General features: G+C 51.3%; 1 protein-coding gene across 1 annotated transcript in view; it reads right to left on the bottom strand.

Moving 5' to 3' along the window:
• PLXNA1 (plexin A1) overlaps positions 1-5,571 on the bottom strand; it is a 53,612-nt gene extending 48,041 nt beyond the window's left edge. The window contains exon 1 of the mRNA XM_045849678.1: positions 5,376-5,571. Within this exon, the coding sequence (XP_045705634.1) occupies positions 5,376-5,392 (17 nt within the window). The 5' untranslated portion in view covers positions 5,393-5,571. The remainder of the gene's footprint in view (positions 1-5,375) is intronic.
• Positions 5,572-14,281: the final 8,710 nt, after the last annotated feature.

Consider the following 14,281-nt stretch of genomic DNA (forward strand, 5'->3'; position numbering starts at 1 on the left):
GGGGAAGACAGCAAAAGAGGGTGTGAGTGTGGGCAGGGCTTCACCCCCAAGAGGGAAGACACACCCACATGCCATCTCCTGAGCTCTCTGGCCTGCCTGTCCAGGTTGGGACATCCCACGCTCCACAATCTAACCCTGGAGAAACCAGAGGTACAGAGAGGACACCTTCCTAGCCTAAAGCCCTGCAAACAGCAAGCAGTACACCAGGAGTCACCAAGACCAAGCCTGTGATCCAAGACATAGCACAGGACACTTGTCTAGCCAACAGACATGGATCATGAATGCCTAGGCCTGCCATTGCTGGCTGGGTGGAACAGAGTAATAGACCCAGGAACAAGGCAAGAGAGAAGATCTGGAGTCTAGACTGGATGCCATCACCTGACTCAGAGCCTCCCCATGTCCTAGGAGCAAGCCCCCCAAACTCTAAGCTCCCACGGCAGGTGACAGCCTCTGTCCTAGGCTCTGGGGACACATGCTCCTTTGCAGGCACTGGACAATCCTACTCACAGACACTACCCCCACAGCAGATGAGGGCATATGGGCAGCAACTCTCAATGTGGGCAGAGGGCAATATGGATCACCTTGGCCCTAGGGCCAGCCCCTTGCTGGACCTCGAGCCCCTTTACTCTGAGACTGATACAGAAGCCAAGTTGTGTGCATCTCCCACCTAACATCCCCAGCCCCAGCCAAAGGGTGCCCCCAACCTGTCCCCTCACCCCTTGCCCCATGCTCTGACCACTCCCAGGTTTCCTAGTCAACTGCCTCTGAGTTCCCCTTTGAAATCCTCAACCCAACTCCAAAGAAAGAGAAATTTCTCCAAAGAGAAAGGGGAACAGGGACTCCCTGAACCCCACCCCTCAGCAGTAGCCCTCTCCCCTCAACCTCCAGCCCCCAGGCTCACCTTCACCTGCCACTCTTCCCTACCTCATCACGCTCCCAGCACCATCCACCCTCCAACAGGCCCCAAGAATGCCCATGACCCTAACCCTTGATCCCCAGATCACACTTGCCCCCTAGACCTCCCCCAATCTGCCTATCCCTCTCCCACCTGGATGAACTCAGCACTGCCTCTCATGCCCACCTATAGCCCAGTCTCCACATAGTAGTCCGAGCCAAGGTCACTAGCCCCCCGCAAATCCTGTCACAGCTCCCTTTGCTCTGGAAAAATCTCATCTCCTCCCAGCCCAGAGGCTGACAGTCAGGTACTGGGTTAACCCAGACTCTGTCACTGTAGCCATGCAACCCTGAAGAGAGATCACTCCTCTTTCCCAACCTCAGTTTTCCCATTTATAAAATGGGGAGGACAACAGCTTCCCTCTCATGGGTAAAAGGGGAAAGATCAGGGCAGGGCACTCCTGCAAGGTGCCATCAGCAGGGGTAGCCTCTCCATGCCAGCAAGGACCTGGCTCTGCCAGATATACTGGGGCCTCTCACCCAACTCCTGGCTGGAAACTGAACCCAGAGATGCTGATCCCCAACTGCAGGTAGGTGCTGGCAGGAGCTGCACACATCCTTTACTCCCAGACAATGCTCCTAATATAGACCGACAGCCCCATTTTACAGGTGGGGAAGCTGAGGCCTACAGGACCTTCTGCCAAAAAGACCTTCTGCCAAGGTTGGAAGATGGGCACAGGGTAGGTGGCTCCTAGACAAGGCCCAGCAGTCTCTGGGCCTCCATGTCCGCCTTCTCCTGGACCCTTGGACTTGCTGTCCCCTCTTCTGGAGTGCTCTTCCCTCCCCTGCCCCCACACCCCTGCTCAGTTTCAGCTGTCCCCCTGATCTGTTGCTACCTGAAGGTAGCAGCTGCTCCCTCACAACCAGTTACCCAGTTTGAATTTGCAGCACAAAACCTGCTAATGGCATTGTTACTCCCAGATGCTCCTCCCACTAGACTGACAGCTCCCTCAGAGAAGGGCCAAGCTCTGTGGTTTGCCTCTGTATCTCCAAAGCTGACCCCAGGAGCCAACACTTATAATGAATGAATGGATGAATGGATGAATAAAAGAGTAGGTCCAAACAGAGCAGGACCTGCTTTCTCACTTTGTTCTCACTTCCCACACACCTTCTGTCCAGTGAATGCCATACTCACTCCTCAGACAGAGAAACTGAGGCTCAAGAAACAAGAGGCATTAGCCAGGATTCTACCAGCAAGAAAACCAGGTTGTGCTGCCTTGCAGGACCCTCCCAGCAGGCTATCTCAGCTGCCTTTCCTTGAGCATCTCTGCCTAGACTTAGCCCCCAAAACTACAGCCACCAGGGACCTCTGCTGGCAGCCAGGAGAGGAGGCCCCCAAATCCCCACACCCTAACCCCAGCTCAGGAGCCCAAAGGAGCACAGAGAAAAGGCTCCTCACAGTGGCAGCAGGGCCTGGGCTAAAAGCTGAGTGCATGTGAACACCAAAGAAAACATGAATCACTCACCGTTTATCAGTTCAAAGCAGACCTGCAATTACCAGGGGCTGGGCTCTCCCCTCCTCCAGGATAATTATACACGTCTTAATGCAATTATGGGCCCTACTTTTTATATTAAACAGAGGGATCCAGTTGAAGAAGCCACCATCCAAACTCTGGGCCTACCACTCTTCTTCCCCCACAACAGAGGCTGTGGGGGAGGGGCAGGGAGGGGCAGGCCAAGGGGAGGAGAGGGGAGGGGCAGGCCTAGGGAATGGGACTGCCTGCCAGGAAAAGGGGGATCGGGAACCCAGGGTGGGTTCCTCAAGCCCACCATCTCACAAGGGCCAGCAAACATGTCTGGGTCATTTCCCCTACCTTAGAAATAGGGTGCCCAGGGCTCAGGTAGATTCAAGGTCACCCAGCTAGTCCTGGCAGGACAGGGACTGATTCCTACACTCTTACAGAGACTTGGACGGCCAGGCTTGCTGGACTCCCACATACCTCTGACCTGCCCAGGGAAAAAATGCATTCATTCCAAAAAACGCATTCATGCCAGGGTGCTGGGGAGGGCCTTGCTGGGCTAGGGAAGGGGAGCAACACACATGGTGTGCTCTGTGGCTGAGAGGGGCTGGGAAGGACCAGAATCAGCCCCTGTGGTCTGGGGAAGCTCCCCCAGGGAGCCTATTCACCTGTTCTAGAAAGACTAAGCCCACAGGAGCTGGTGGGGGAGGAGGCACCCTGGGTAACAGACAGCAAGAGCAAAGGCCTGGGGTGGAACCTCCTGGACCATGCAGAGGGAACAGTGAAAATGACTGCAGCTTCCTGGCATGGAAAGCAGGCTATGCTAGGGCCCAGTCAGAGCCAAACTGGGGAAGGAGAAGCTGAACTGGTGTTGGATGTACCAACTGGGGGTGAGGCAAGGGACAGAAAGGCCAGGACAGAGGCTGACAGACCTGGTACAGTAGGCTCCACTCCTGCACAGGATGGGCTCAGTTGTGCAGCAGAGTATGGAGTGAGCAATGTCCTCTGTCCTCCCAGACAGCCTCTCCCCACTACTCTTATTCACCCTGAGAAATAAAGACCCTCACTCACTCACTCAGAGAGAGCCCAAGTTCCATATTTCTGGCTTGGGATCTTGCTGGGGCTTGGACAGGTTGGGGCATGGGAAGCCTGAGAAGATACTGCTATCCTGCCCAGTGGTATACCATTATCAACCAGGACAGAGAGCTACCTATCACCTTACCTCCCCCAACAAAGGCCTCAGAAGGTGGTCCCAAGATGGCCCATTCTCCCACCATTGCAGTCCTGTTTCTCAGGAAAAGTGCCTTCACTTGGCCTTCCCTGGAATTGATGCCCTCTTCTCCTGGCCAGTTTTAGACACAGGGAACCTTCCTGGGATATCAAAATACACAAACCACCTCAGGGCCACAGGAGGCCAGCAAGGGCTGTCTGCTTTGTCCATGGCACCTCATTTGTCCCCCCAGTCCCAGGCACATACCTCAACCACAAAGGGGCTTACCAGACTTCCATCCATGCTGTCCCCTACCTGACATGCCCTTGCTGGGCTTCTCTGTACCACCCTCCCAGGCTGACTTGCAGCCTGACCCTGGAGCAGAATGGTCTGCCTCTGGCATTGCAACTGGGTGCTCCTCAGGGCTGGACAGAGTCTTGGCTTCCTGGTACAAAACCTGGTCTCTCCTGCATATTCTAAAGCCAGCAGGGAACCGAGGACACCTGGAGGGTGCTCCCACAGGGGCCAGAAGGGCAAAGGCTGAACCCCACCCTAACCCACCCCCCTAGTCTCTAACCAGACCCAGAAAACTGGCCTCAGCAGGGAAGAAGGTACGGAAGCCCAGGCTCAGGGACCAGAGGCACGGGCCTCAGCACCCACAACACACACACCCCTTTCTTTCAAGGGGCGTGGCCCCCGCACCCCAGAGAACAGCAATGGCAGCTCCAGGCTCTAAGCAGTCAACGGGTCCCTCTCGCCTCCCCCCGCCCCGCCACCCCTTTCCCAGGCTGCACTTTCGATTTCACAGCAGGCAGGAGACTCCCTGGAAGCCCCGCTCCCCCTTCCTGGAGGCAATCTGAAATCAGCCATGCCGCCTCCAGCCACGGTGCACACCAGGCCCAGACTCTCCAGGAAGCAATTGGGAGCCTCCGAGGAAAGCAGACTGACCCTGGAGAGGCCTTACGAAGGGGAGTCCGAGGAGGCCCAAGCTAGCGGGTCGACCGCCCAGGAGGCACCCGCACCGCCCCCTCCTAGCCCGGGTGTGCGGCCCCGTGGGCGGGCGGGCGCACGGACTCAGCGCCCATCTCCCCGCACCCCACCCCAGGAGGAGTGGGGACGGGGACGCGGAGGGTCTGGATGAAGCTGTTCCAGCTTCCACCCTAGAGCCCTGAGGGGCGACAGTGGGCGCAGCCCCACACTCCCTTCTCCAGCTCCCGCGGCCCTGCCGGGGCCTGCACAGCCCCGCCCCCGCCCCGGCCCGGCCCTGCCGGCAGAGGTCCGACCTGTGGTCCAATCTACCGGTGCGGCCTGGGCACCCGCAGGGCCCTCCCTGCGGGGCAGCGGCAAACTTTCTTTCCAGCCTTTGAGGAGAGGGCAGCGCCGGCCCTAGCCTCTCAGCGCCGCACAGAGCGCTGCCCCGCGGTGCTCAGCAGGCCGAGCCCGGCCGGCGAGGAGGCCAATGGCGCAAGGCCTTGGGCCGGGTCGACCCTGGCCGAACCGATACAGGACTAGCTCAGCGCCGGCACCGCGGCCGCGCCCGGACACACTAGGGAGTCGGGCCGCAGCCGCAGGGGCACGCGGACACGCGCGCCGCAGTACCCCACGCACACTCCCTGCCCGCCTGGTCGCACGCCCGCGTCCTCCAGAGATCGCTGCCGCGGGCCAGAGGGCGTCTCCCACCCGACGCACCCTCGCTTGGGACCCCCGCCAGCCCCTCTCCCCGCCAAGGGGAAAGTTGCGCCCCTACTCACCAGCTGCCCACGGGCATGTCCCGCCGATGGCCATCACCGCATCCCACCGCTGCCGCCGCCTGCTCAGCCGCGGGGCCGCCCAAGCAGCGCAGGCCGAGGCCACAGCCGTAGGGCTCCGTTGCGTGGCTGCGTAGCCACTGCCCAGCATGAATGGGGCGCTCAGCCCCGAGCGGCTGCGGACCAGCCTCGATCTCGCCTCCCGCGGAGCGCGGTGTGGCGCGCCTGCGCGGCCGGAGGCCGGGGGCTGGGCTGACAGGACTGGAGGGGCGGGGCCGGCACCGGGGCGGGCCCGCAGCAACCTCCAGATGGCGCTCTCTCCCGCGCAGCGCGCCCTCCTTGTCCCATCATGTGCTTTCAAAGGGCGATGCAGCTACCGGCTTTAAATGGCTCTGCTCGGGGGTAGCGGCGGGATGTCCACAGGTGCCCCCCCCCCGTCCCGGCTGTCCCGAGCCTCTCCAGGGGCTAGAAGCACAAACTCCGTTCATAGAAACGTAAATGGAGGCCCCAGGAGGGAAAGCGCCCTATCCAGGATCCTTTGGCGCTGTAAGTCCTCAGCTCTTGGATTCGGTGACCGCCAACTGCTGGGTGGAATGGGTAACCTCTCTAGTGAGCAAAACGGCGCCTTCTGCCCGTGGAACTGCAAGACCCACGCTACTCTCCTCCCTGCTGCATATTCATTGATGCGGACGCGACCCTGGAGGAAAGTTCAGTCCTGAGGTGGAGGGGGGTGGGGGTGGCGGAATGGGAACCCGGGCTGCCCTGGACCGCGGCCGGGTGGACGGGGGGAATGCTGGGGCTGCCCAGCAGGAGGACAGATGCAGTCACCCGTGACGGTGCTTTCCCTGTGGCCTGCATATTCCGAGAGCCGCCCAAAGACGTGGGCGCAGGGAGGCCTCCTAGCAGAACGCCCCAGGCAAGGTGAGGCCAGGTGCAGGAGCGCCTTAAACCTCAAGGACCAGCAAACAAACCTCCTGATGGGTAGGCGAGCTGCATAGGTGAGAGCAGCAGAGTACCTCCACGCTCATGCTGTGTAAGAAGCTGACTGTCATCCCCACAGAGGAGAAAATGGTTGTAGTCTCAGGTAAGGAACTTAGATTGGCCAACGGTTCCCTACCCCCTCGTTCCTCTTGCTCCCTTGGAGCAGCAGCCGCTATCCTATTTCAGGGTTAATCCTTCCCTTGGTTTTCTTTGTGTATTTCAGTGTAGCCTGCTGCTTTGCTGTGCTTGTTGTGGAACATCACAGAAATCCGATCTGCTGGATGTGAAGACCCATAACTGGTGGGGTTGCTAATGGGCAGTTTGTTCGCTCTGCTTTGTAATGTTCTGGCATGTGGTACTAGTCATCCCTTCTGTTGATGGGCCAGTGCCCCTGGTTTAGAGCTACTGTGCAGTGAGTTGCTTTGGACATATCTTTGTAGTCTCTTGGCAGCAGTTAGACCCTGGGGTGGACTGTTAGGTCACCAGGTGTGTGTACATTTAGCTTTAGTGGATAACCCAAAACAGTTTGTCCAAGTGATAGCTGGGTCTGCAGTCCTGCAGCACTCTGGGAAGGCCCCAGTGTTAGCATAGGTAGCTAGATGTTAGTAAAGGAAAGAAGCAAAGGGAATCTGACACTGTTCAGCCTCGTGGGTGAGGGAGCTGAATTGGACACTGGGCCTGTTTAGCTGGGAAGTTGCCGCATTCATGGGCTCCCTAGGGGATTGCAGCATTGTTCCCCCAAGAGGATTAGCGCCTCTCCCTCCCCTGTGTAGGTAGGAAGGACGAATTTTTCTCTCTTCCCAGGATACAGCCATCCATCTCCCCTCCCCCAGACTACATGGGGAAGAAATAAACAATAAAAAGGAAATTCCTCTGCTGGGCACATGCCCAGTAGAAGCCAAGATGATAAGGGGGAGGTGCTTCCACTTTGAGGCATGCACAATAGAAGCTGAGATGGTGGCCATAAAGTCCTGTCTGTCTAGTCTGAGAAAAGGAATAGTTGTAGAAAATGGATTGGTTAAGGGGAGGACCTAGTGCCAGCCTGCGAAAGATTGGGAAGTTTATTGGTTAGTTTGAAGGAGGTCCCAGTCCCTCCCAAGGCCAAGATGATATAATCTGATATAATCCCAGTTTAACAAAAAATCAGTCTCTCTCTCTTTCCCCCTCCCTTCCTCTCTCCCTCCCAACACATGTGCTCTCTGGGTAACTCAAGCCCTGTTCATTCGTTTATTTAGGTGTTCTCTCTCCATAGCAGCTATGTGGCCCTAACAGCTGCCTGGGGCCAACAGCAGACAGCACAAACCTAGGCACAGTGCCAGCCAGAGTGCAGCCAGGAACAGACTATGCTAACTGAATGACAACAAACAGAGATTAAACTATACTAAACTTAGGCATGGCACATGACTTTTGGGCCTTGACTTTTTTTGTACTGGGCTAGATGAAGACCAGACTGGATTTTGTTCACAGTGGGATGAATAGAGATGAAGTACTTAGAACCTGGGGGTAGTCTTCTATTTCCACCCAAATAAATTTTGCCAGCAGACCTCACCCTCCTATGTGGGTCCCCAAAAATGTTTTTCTCACAACACTGCGACAACCCCATTTCCACTGGTAATACCAGCATGCCCCATCTTCACCCACACTTGGTACTGTTGTTCTGGAGTTGTTGTCTATCTGGTGACTTTCACTGATTTTTTATTGTGGATTTAATTTGCATATCCCTGAGTGAGGGTGAGCATCTTTTTCTAAAGTCCTACTTAGTATTTCATTGAACAAGCACTAATCTAGCACTGAATCCATATAGGACTCTGCTACTTTTAAGAGATGAGTAAACTGAGGCAGGAGAGGAGAAGGGATTTGCCCAAGTTCCCTGGCTGTAGGGTGGCAGAGTGGAGAGGCTACCCCTGGCAGTCTAGCTCCATAATCTGTGATCTCAACTCAGCCTCTCTGCTACAATGCACGCTTATAAACCAGCCAGCCAGATGCAAGCACCTTTGTTCCTCGTGGACTTCTGAGCCATACCACCTGGATGTGGATTCTGGGGCGGTTAGTTAATAGGCAACAAGTCCTATCTGTTTCCAAGCCCTGCTTTCCTCACCTCTGAGAAGGAGTTGGAGACCTGTCTGAGAGATGCGGTAAGGAGGTATGAATTTGAGCACTACAGTGGGCCTGAGGAAATGTTCAACCCTGTTCCCTATGTTGGCACCAGGGCTATTCCCACCACTCTGTCTGCTCCTCGCTAACCTATCTTCTGTGGAGCCACTAAGGCAGGCACTGCTTAAGGCCCTTCTCACTCTGGCTCAACAGTCCCCAAGAGCCAGGGCCACTCTATTGGGATCCAGCCCTCTATCTTCACTGTCTCCTGAAATGGCTTAAGAGGGTTGCTAGGCTCTGGGTGGCAGCCTGCTCATAGTTAACACGGCACCATCTTGTCCTACAGTTGCCCAACCAGGAACTGCAGTGTCCTGAACACCTTTCCCTTCCCCAGGGCACCTGCATCCCTGAGCCCTATGGATTCTCTTTGCAAACATTACACCAGATTATACCACTTCCCTCCATCCCCACTCTGTCCCCTGCTCCTGCTCATATCACCATTCTGTCTACTCCCCACACAGCAAAGGCAAGTCTTTCCAAGATGAAAATTTGATTATGTAACACTGGAACGTCACACACACCATCAATTCCAGGAGAGCCATAGGCCCAAGCTCCATTAAGAAAACCACAAGACTTTTAGAAGACAACAGAGCAGATTATCCTTATGACTGTGGGCTAGGGATGATTTCTTCAACAAAACATCAAAAATAAATAAATAAAGGAAAACGTAAGTCAATTTGACTACCTTACAATTGGTTTTTTTTTGTTCATTAAAAATTAGAGTTCATTGAGAGTTATAAAAAGGAAATGGCCAGAAAAGCGAGGATTTAGGAAAAGATATTTGCAACACATTTTTTCCAAATATGCATATTCATGATATAGAAGGAGCTCCCAAGAAGCAGTGAGTAAAAGACAACAATCCAATAGGAACATGGGGAGAAGAGCCCAACAGGCAGTTTGTTGAAGAGAAAATAATTAATAACTGTTGCTCCAATGAGCCCAGTGCAGCAGTACCTGCTCTCTGGAGCTCCATTGAACCCAGGAGCACCTGACCTGAATTTAGCTAGGAGCTCTTCACCTGCATGAGTCTGAGTGCCTGGCTGTACGTGCGCGCCCCCCCGCCCCCGTTTCCTGACACTGCCATCCACGGAGGTCGCCCCTGTGCAGTTAGAGAGGCAGAAGCTCAGCTAGATTTGTACCAGGCATCATGGGGGTAAAAGAGTTAGTGGGACAGGTTGAACCTTTCTCTCTGTATTTTCTCTGTGCTTTTTCTCCTGTTGGCCAAGCAGGTCAGGAGGGCATGGGGATCCTTGGATGGCATGGAACAATTTCTAGGAATGACTCTGATTGGGGTTTGAGAGGAGGTTCTCACCACAGGAGCAGCTCCCAGGGCCACTTCTGCATGCTATTGATTCAGAGCTTTGAACAAAAGTAGATTCAAGGGTGCCTTCTTTCCTCCAACAGTGGGCCCCCACCACTGATGGGTAAGCAGGAGGCCAGGGGAGGAAGCAGAGGGTGTACTGGGTACCCAAAACCCTTGTGGCATGCCCACTGATCCCCGGCTACTGGGCTCAAAGCTAGGATCACCCTGACTCCTGCCTGTGCCTTGCCCCCCATGTCAGAACCATGTCTCACCTTCTCCACTCCTATCACCTCCTGCCCCAAGGATGTGGAGGTGTTCTTACTCACCAGCCTTCACCTGCCCCACCCTACCCAGCTCTGTGTGGCTGAAAGGATCTGGGAGAGGAGAGGAGGTAGAGACCCTCCAAGAATTCCTTCAACACACAGAACACCTCCACCCCTAATCCCATGTTATGTGCACATACGTGCATATACACTGGGGACAGGCATGGAGCAGGTGTTCCCTGGGGGTTCTTTGATATTTGGTGGGGACTTGCCCTGGGCTTCCTGGCTATGAGTATGAAGTGCTATGAGTCATCTTGGCTTCTCCTCCCACACACCTCTGGGATGGTGCTATCAGCCTCAGCCCACATGCAGCTGCTGTGGACACAGCAGCAAGCCACAGACATTGTTGCACTCTAGAAGCCCACTCTGGCTCCTAGGTATAGAGAGGATTGAGGAGCCCATCCAGGGCCCAGAGCTATCCCCACAATCCAAACCTTTGGCATGTTGCTCTAAAACAGGAGGAGAGGGGTTCAGCTCAGGGGCCAGCACTCTGGAGAGAAAGTTGCTGGGCCCACCATGGCCATCTCCACCAGCCTAGCCCATTTTCCAGCCACCCCTGCCCTCACCAATTAGGTGCTGTTGGTTGCAGGAAACAGAAACTCAACTGGGCTTATGCTCCAATGGGGCCTACACTGGCTCAGGTGAGCAGCAGTTGGGCATGGCTGCATGGTCATCATGGGCTCTGCTGGTCACTACCTTGGTTCACCCATGCAGGTCTCTGCATATGGTGGCCTTGGCAGCTACAGGTGTTTCTTTGCCAATAGGTCCACGGAAATTCCCAGAATGGAGCCTCATGAAGTGGGCAGGATCAGATGGCTGCTTCAAACCAGTCATGGTGGCCAGGGGCTACAATCTGACACTTGGTGGTCAGGAGTCAGGAAGCTCTCCAGAGCCAGGGGGGTGGCATGGGGGAATGGTTCCCCCAAACAAAATCCAGGTGCAATTATCAAAACAAACAGGCCTGGATGGAGGGTATGCAAAGCATTCAAGGACCACCACCTACCTAACTGCTTTTCCTCCAATGTGCCCAGCATTGTTTTGCCATGTTGAGATTCTTTTTTAAAAATTACAGTTTACATTTGACATTATTTTATACTACTGATAGTTTCAGGTATTAAGTACAGTAGTCAGACAATCATATACTTCACCAAGATATTTCTAGTACTCACCTGGCCCATTAGATAGTTATTACAATATCATTGACTATATTCCCTACACTGAACTTTACATCCCCATGACTATTTTGTAACTACCAATTTGTACTTAATCCTTTCAACTTTTTTACTACCCTTCCCTCTTGCTAACATCAGTCTGTTCTCTGTATATATTATATATGAGTCTGTTTCAATTTTGTTTGTTCACTTATTTCATTCTTTAGATTCCACATGTAAGTGAGATCATATAACATTTGTCTTTCTCTGATTTATTTCACTTAGTATAATACCATCTAGCTCCATCAGTGCTGTTGCAAATGTTAAAATTTCATTCATTTTTATGGCCTAGTAATATTCCATTGTATATGTGTACCAAAACTTTTTTATCCACTTGTTTATTGATGGGCACTTGGGTTGCTTCCATATTTTGCCTGTTGTAAATAATTCAGTAATGAACATAGGGATGCATAATAGGGTGGGGCAAAAGTAGGTTTACAGTTGTTGGTACGCAAAACAGAGTTTATGCTTGCATTATTATTTATTAACTATAGTGTTATTTTGCATATAAATACTTACAAACCTACTTTTGACCCACCCTGTATTCTTTTGAATTAGGTTTTGGGGTTTCTTAGGATATATGCTATTGGGTCATAGGACAGTTTCATTTTTAATTTTTTTAGGAAATTCCATCCTGTTTTCCACAGTGGCTGCACCAGTCTGCATTCCCACCAACAGTACACAAGGGTTCTCGTCTCTACACCTCCTCCAACACTTGTTATTTGTTGATTTATCAATGATAGTCATTCTGACAGGTGTGCAATGGTATCTTCATTGTGGTTTTAATTTGCATTTCTCTGATGATTAGTGACATTGAATGTCTTTTCACATGTCTGTTGGCCATCTACACATCCTCTTTGGAGAAGTGTCTCCATTCTTTAACTGGATTGTTTGTAGGGGTGTTGGTGTTGAGTTGTATGAGCTCTTCAGAAATTTTGGATATTAACTCCTTATCAGATGTATCACTGGCAAATATCTTCTCCCATTCAGTAGGTTGTCTTTTCATTTTGTTGATAGTTTCTTTGCTGTGCAAAAGCTTTTTAGTTTGATGAGTCCCATTTGTTTTTCTTTTTCCCCCTTGCCCAAGGAGATTTTCCTGTATTTTTAGGACTATAAGACACACCGGACCGTAAGACACACAGGTTTTAGAGGAGGAAAATAGGAGAAAAAAATTTCAAGCAAAAAATGTGGTAAAATATTTAATGACCTATTCCACCCCACTCCACCACCACTGCCCCCAGCAAGCCAGGTAAGCTACACTCAGACTATAAGATGCACCTCCACTTTCCTCCTAAATTTGGGGTGTCTGTCTTATAGGCCGAAAAATACGGGTACCAGAAAAAAACAGTGCTAAGAGAAATGTCAGAGTTTTTACTCACTATGTTTTCTTCTAGGAGTTTTATAATTTTGAGTCTTAATTTAAGCCTTTAATCCATTTTGAGTTTATTTTTTTACATGGTTTAAGAAAGTTGTCTAGTTTCTTTTTTCTTTTTTTTTTTTGCATGTATCTGACCAATTTTCCTAACACTATGTGTGGAATAGACTATCTTTACCCAACTGAATGTTCTCACCTCGTTTGTCAAATATTAATTGGCTATAAAGCTGTGGGTTTTTTTCCTGGGTTCTCTATTCTGTTGCATTGATCCATTCCTGCTTTTATGCTACTAATGCTGTCATGATTACTATAGCATTGTAGTATGGGTTGAAATCAGGTAGCTTGATACCTCCAACTTTGTTCTTATTTCTGCAGATTGTTGTGGCTCTTGGGGACTCTTTTGTGGTTCCATATACATTTTTGGATTATTTGTTCTAGTTCTGTGAAATGTACCATTGTTGTATTGATAGGAATTGTGCTGAATCTATAGATTGCTTTGGGTAGGATGGACACTTGAATGATGTTAATTCTTCCCATCCATGAGCACAGTACATGTTTCCATTTATTTCTATCTTCTTCAGTTTCTTTCCTCAGTATGTTATAATTTTTTAGGAATATGTGTTTTACATCCTTGGTTACATTTATTCCTAGGTTTATTTTAAAAAATATTTTTATATGCTTGTGTACTATCTGTATATCTTCTTTTTTTAACATATTCTATTGATTATGCTATTACAGTTGTCCCATTTCCCCCTTCACTCCCCTCCATCCTGCACCCCCTCCCATCCACATTTCCCCCCTTTAGTTCATGTCCATGTGTCATACTTACAAGTTCTTTAGCTTTTATATTTCCCATACAATTCTTACCCTCCCCCTGTCCATTTTCTACCTACCATCTATGCTACTTATTCTCTGTACCTTTGCCCCCACTCTCCTCCTCCCACTCCCCTGTTGCTAACCCTCCATGTGATCTCCATTTCTGTGGTTCTGTTCCTCTTCTAGTTGTTTGCTTAGTTTGTTTTTATTTTCGTTTTAGGTGTGGTTGTTAATAATTGTGAGTTTGTTGTCATTTTACTGTCCACGCTTTTTATCTTCATCTTCTTAGATAAGTCCTTTTAACATTTCATATAGTAAGGGCTTGGTGATGATGAACTCCTTTAACTTGACCTTATCTGAGGAGCACTTGATCTGCCCTTCCATTCCAAATGAAAGCTTTGCTGGATAGAGCAATCTTGGATGTAGGTCCTTGCCTTTCATGACTTGGAATACTTCTTTCCAGCCCCTTTTTGCCTCTAAGGTCTCTTTTGAGAAATCAGCTGCCAGTCTGATGGGAACTCCTATGTAGGTAACTGTCTCCTTATTTCTTGCTGCTTCTAGGATTCTCTCCTTCATTTTAATCTTGGCTAATGTAATTATGATGTGCCTTGGTGTGTTCCTCCTTGGATCCAACTTCTCTGGGACTCTCTGAGTTTCCTGGGCTTCCTGCAAGTGTACTTCCTTTGCCAGATTGGGGAAGTTCTCCTTTATTATTTGTTCAAATAACTTTTCCACTTGTTGCTCTT

Source organism: Phyllostomus hastatus, unplaced genomic scaffold (genome assembly GCF_019186645.2).
Source record: "Phyllostomus hastatus isolate PE091 unplaced genomic scaffold, TTU_PhHast_1.1 phas_contig_80, whole genome shotgun sequence".
Lineage (NCBI taxonomy): Eukaryota > Metazoa > Chordata > Mammalia > Chiroptera > Phyllostomidae > Phyllostomus > Phyllostomus hastatus.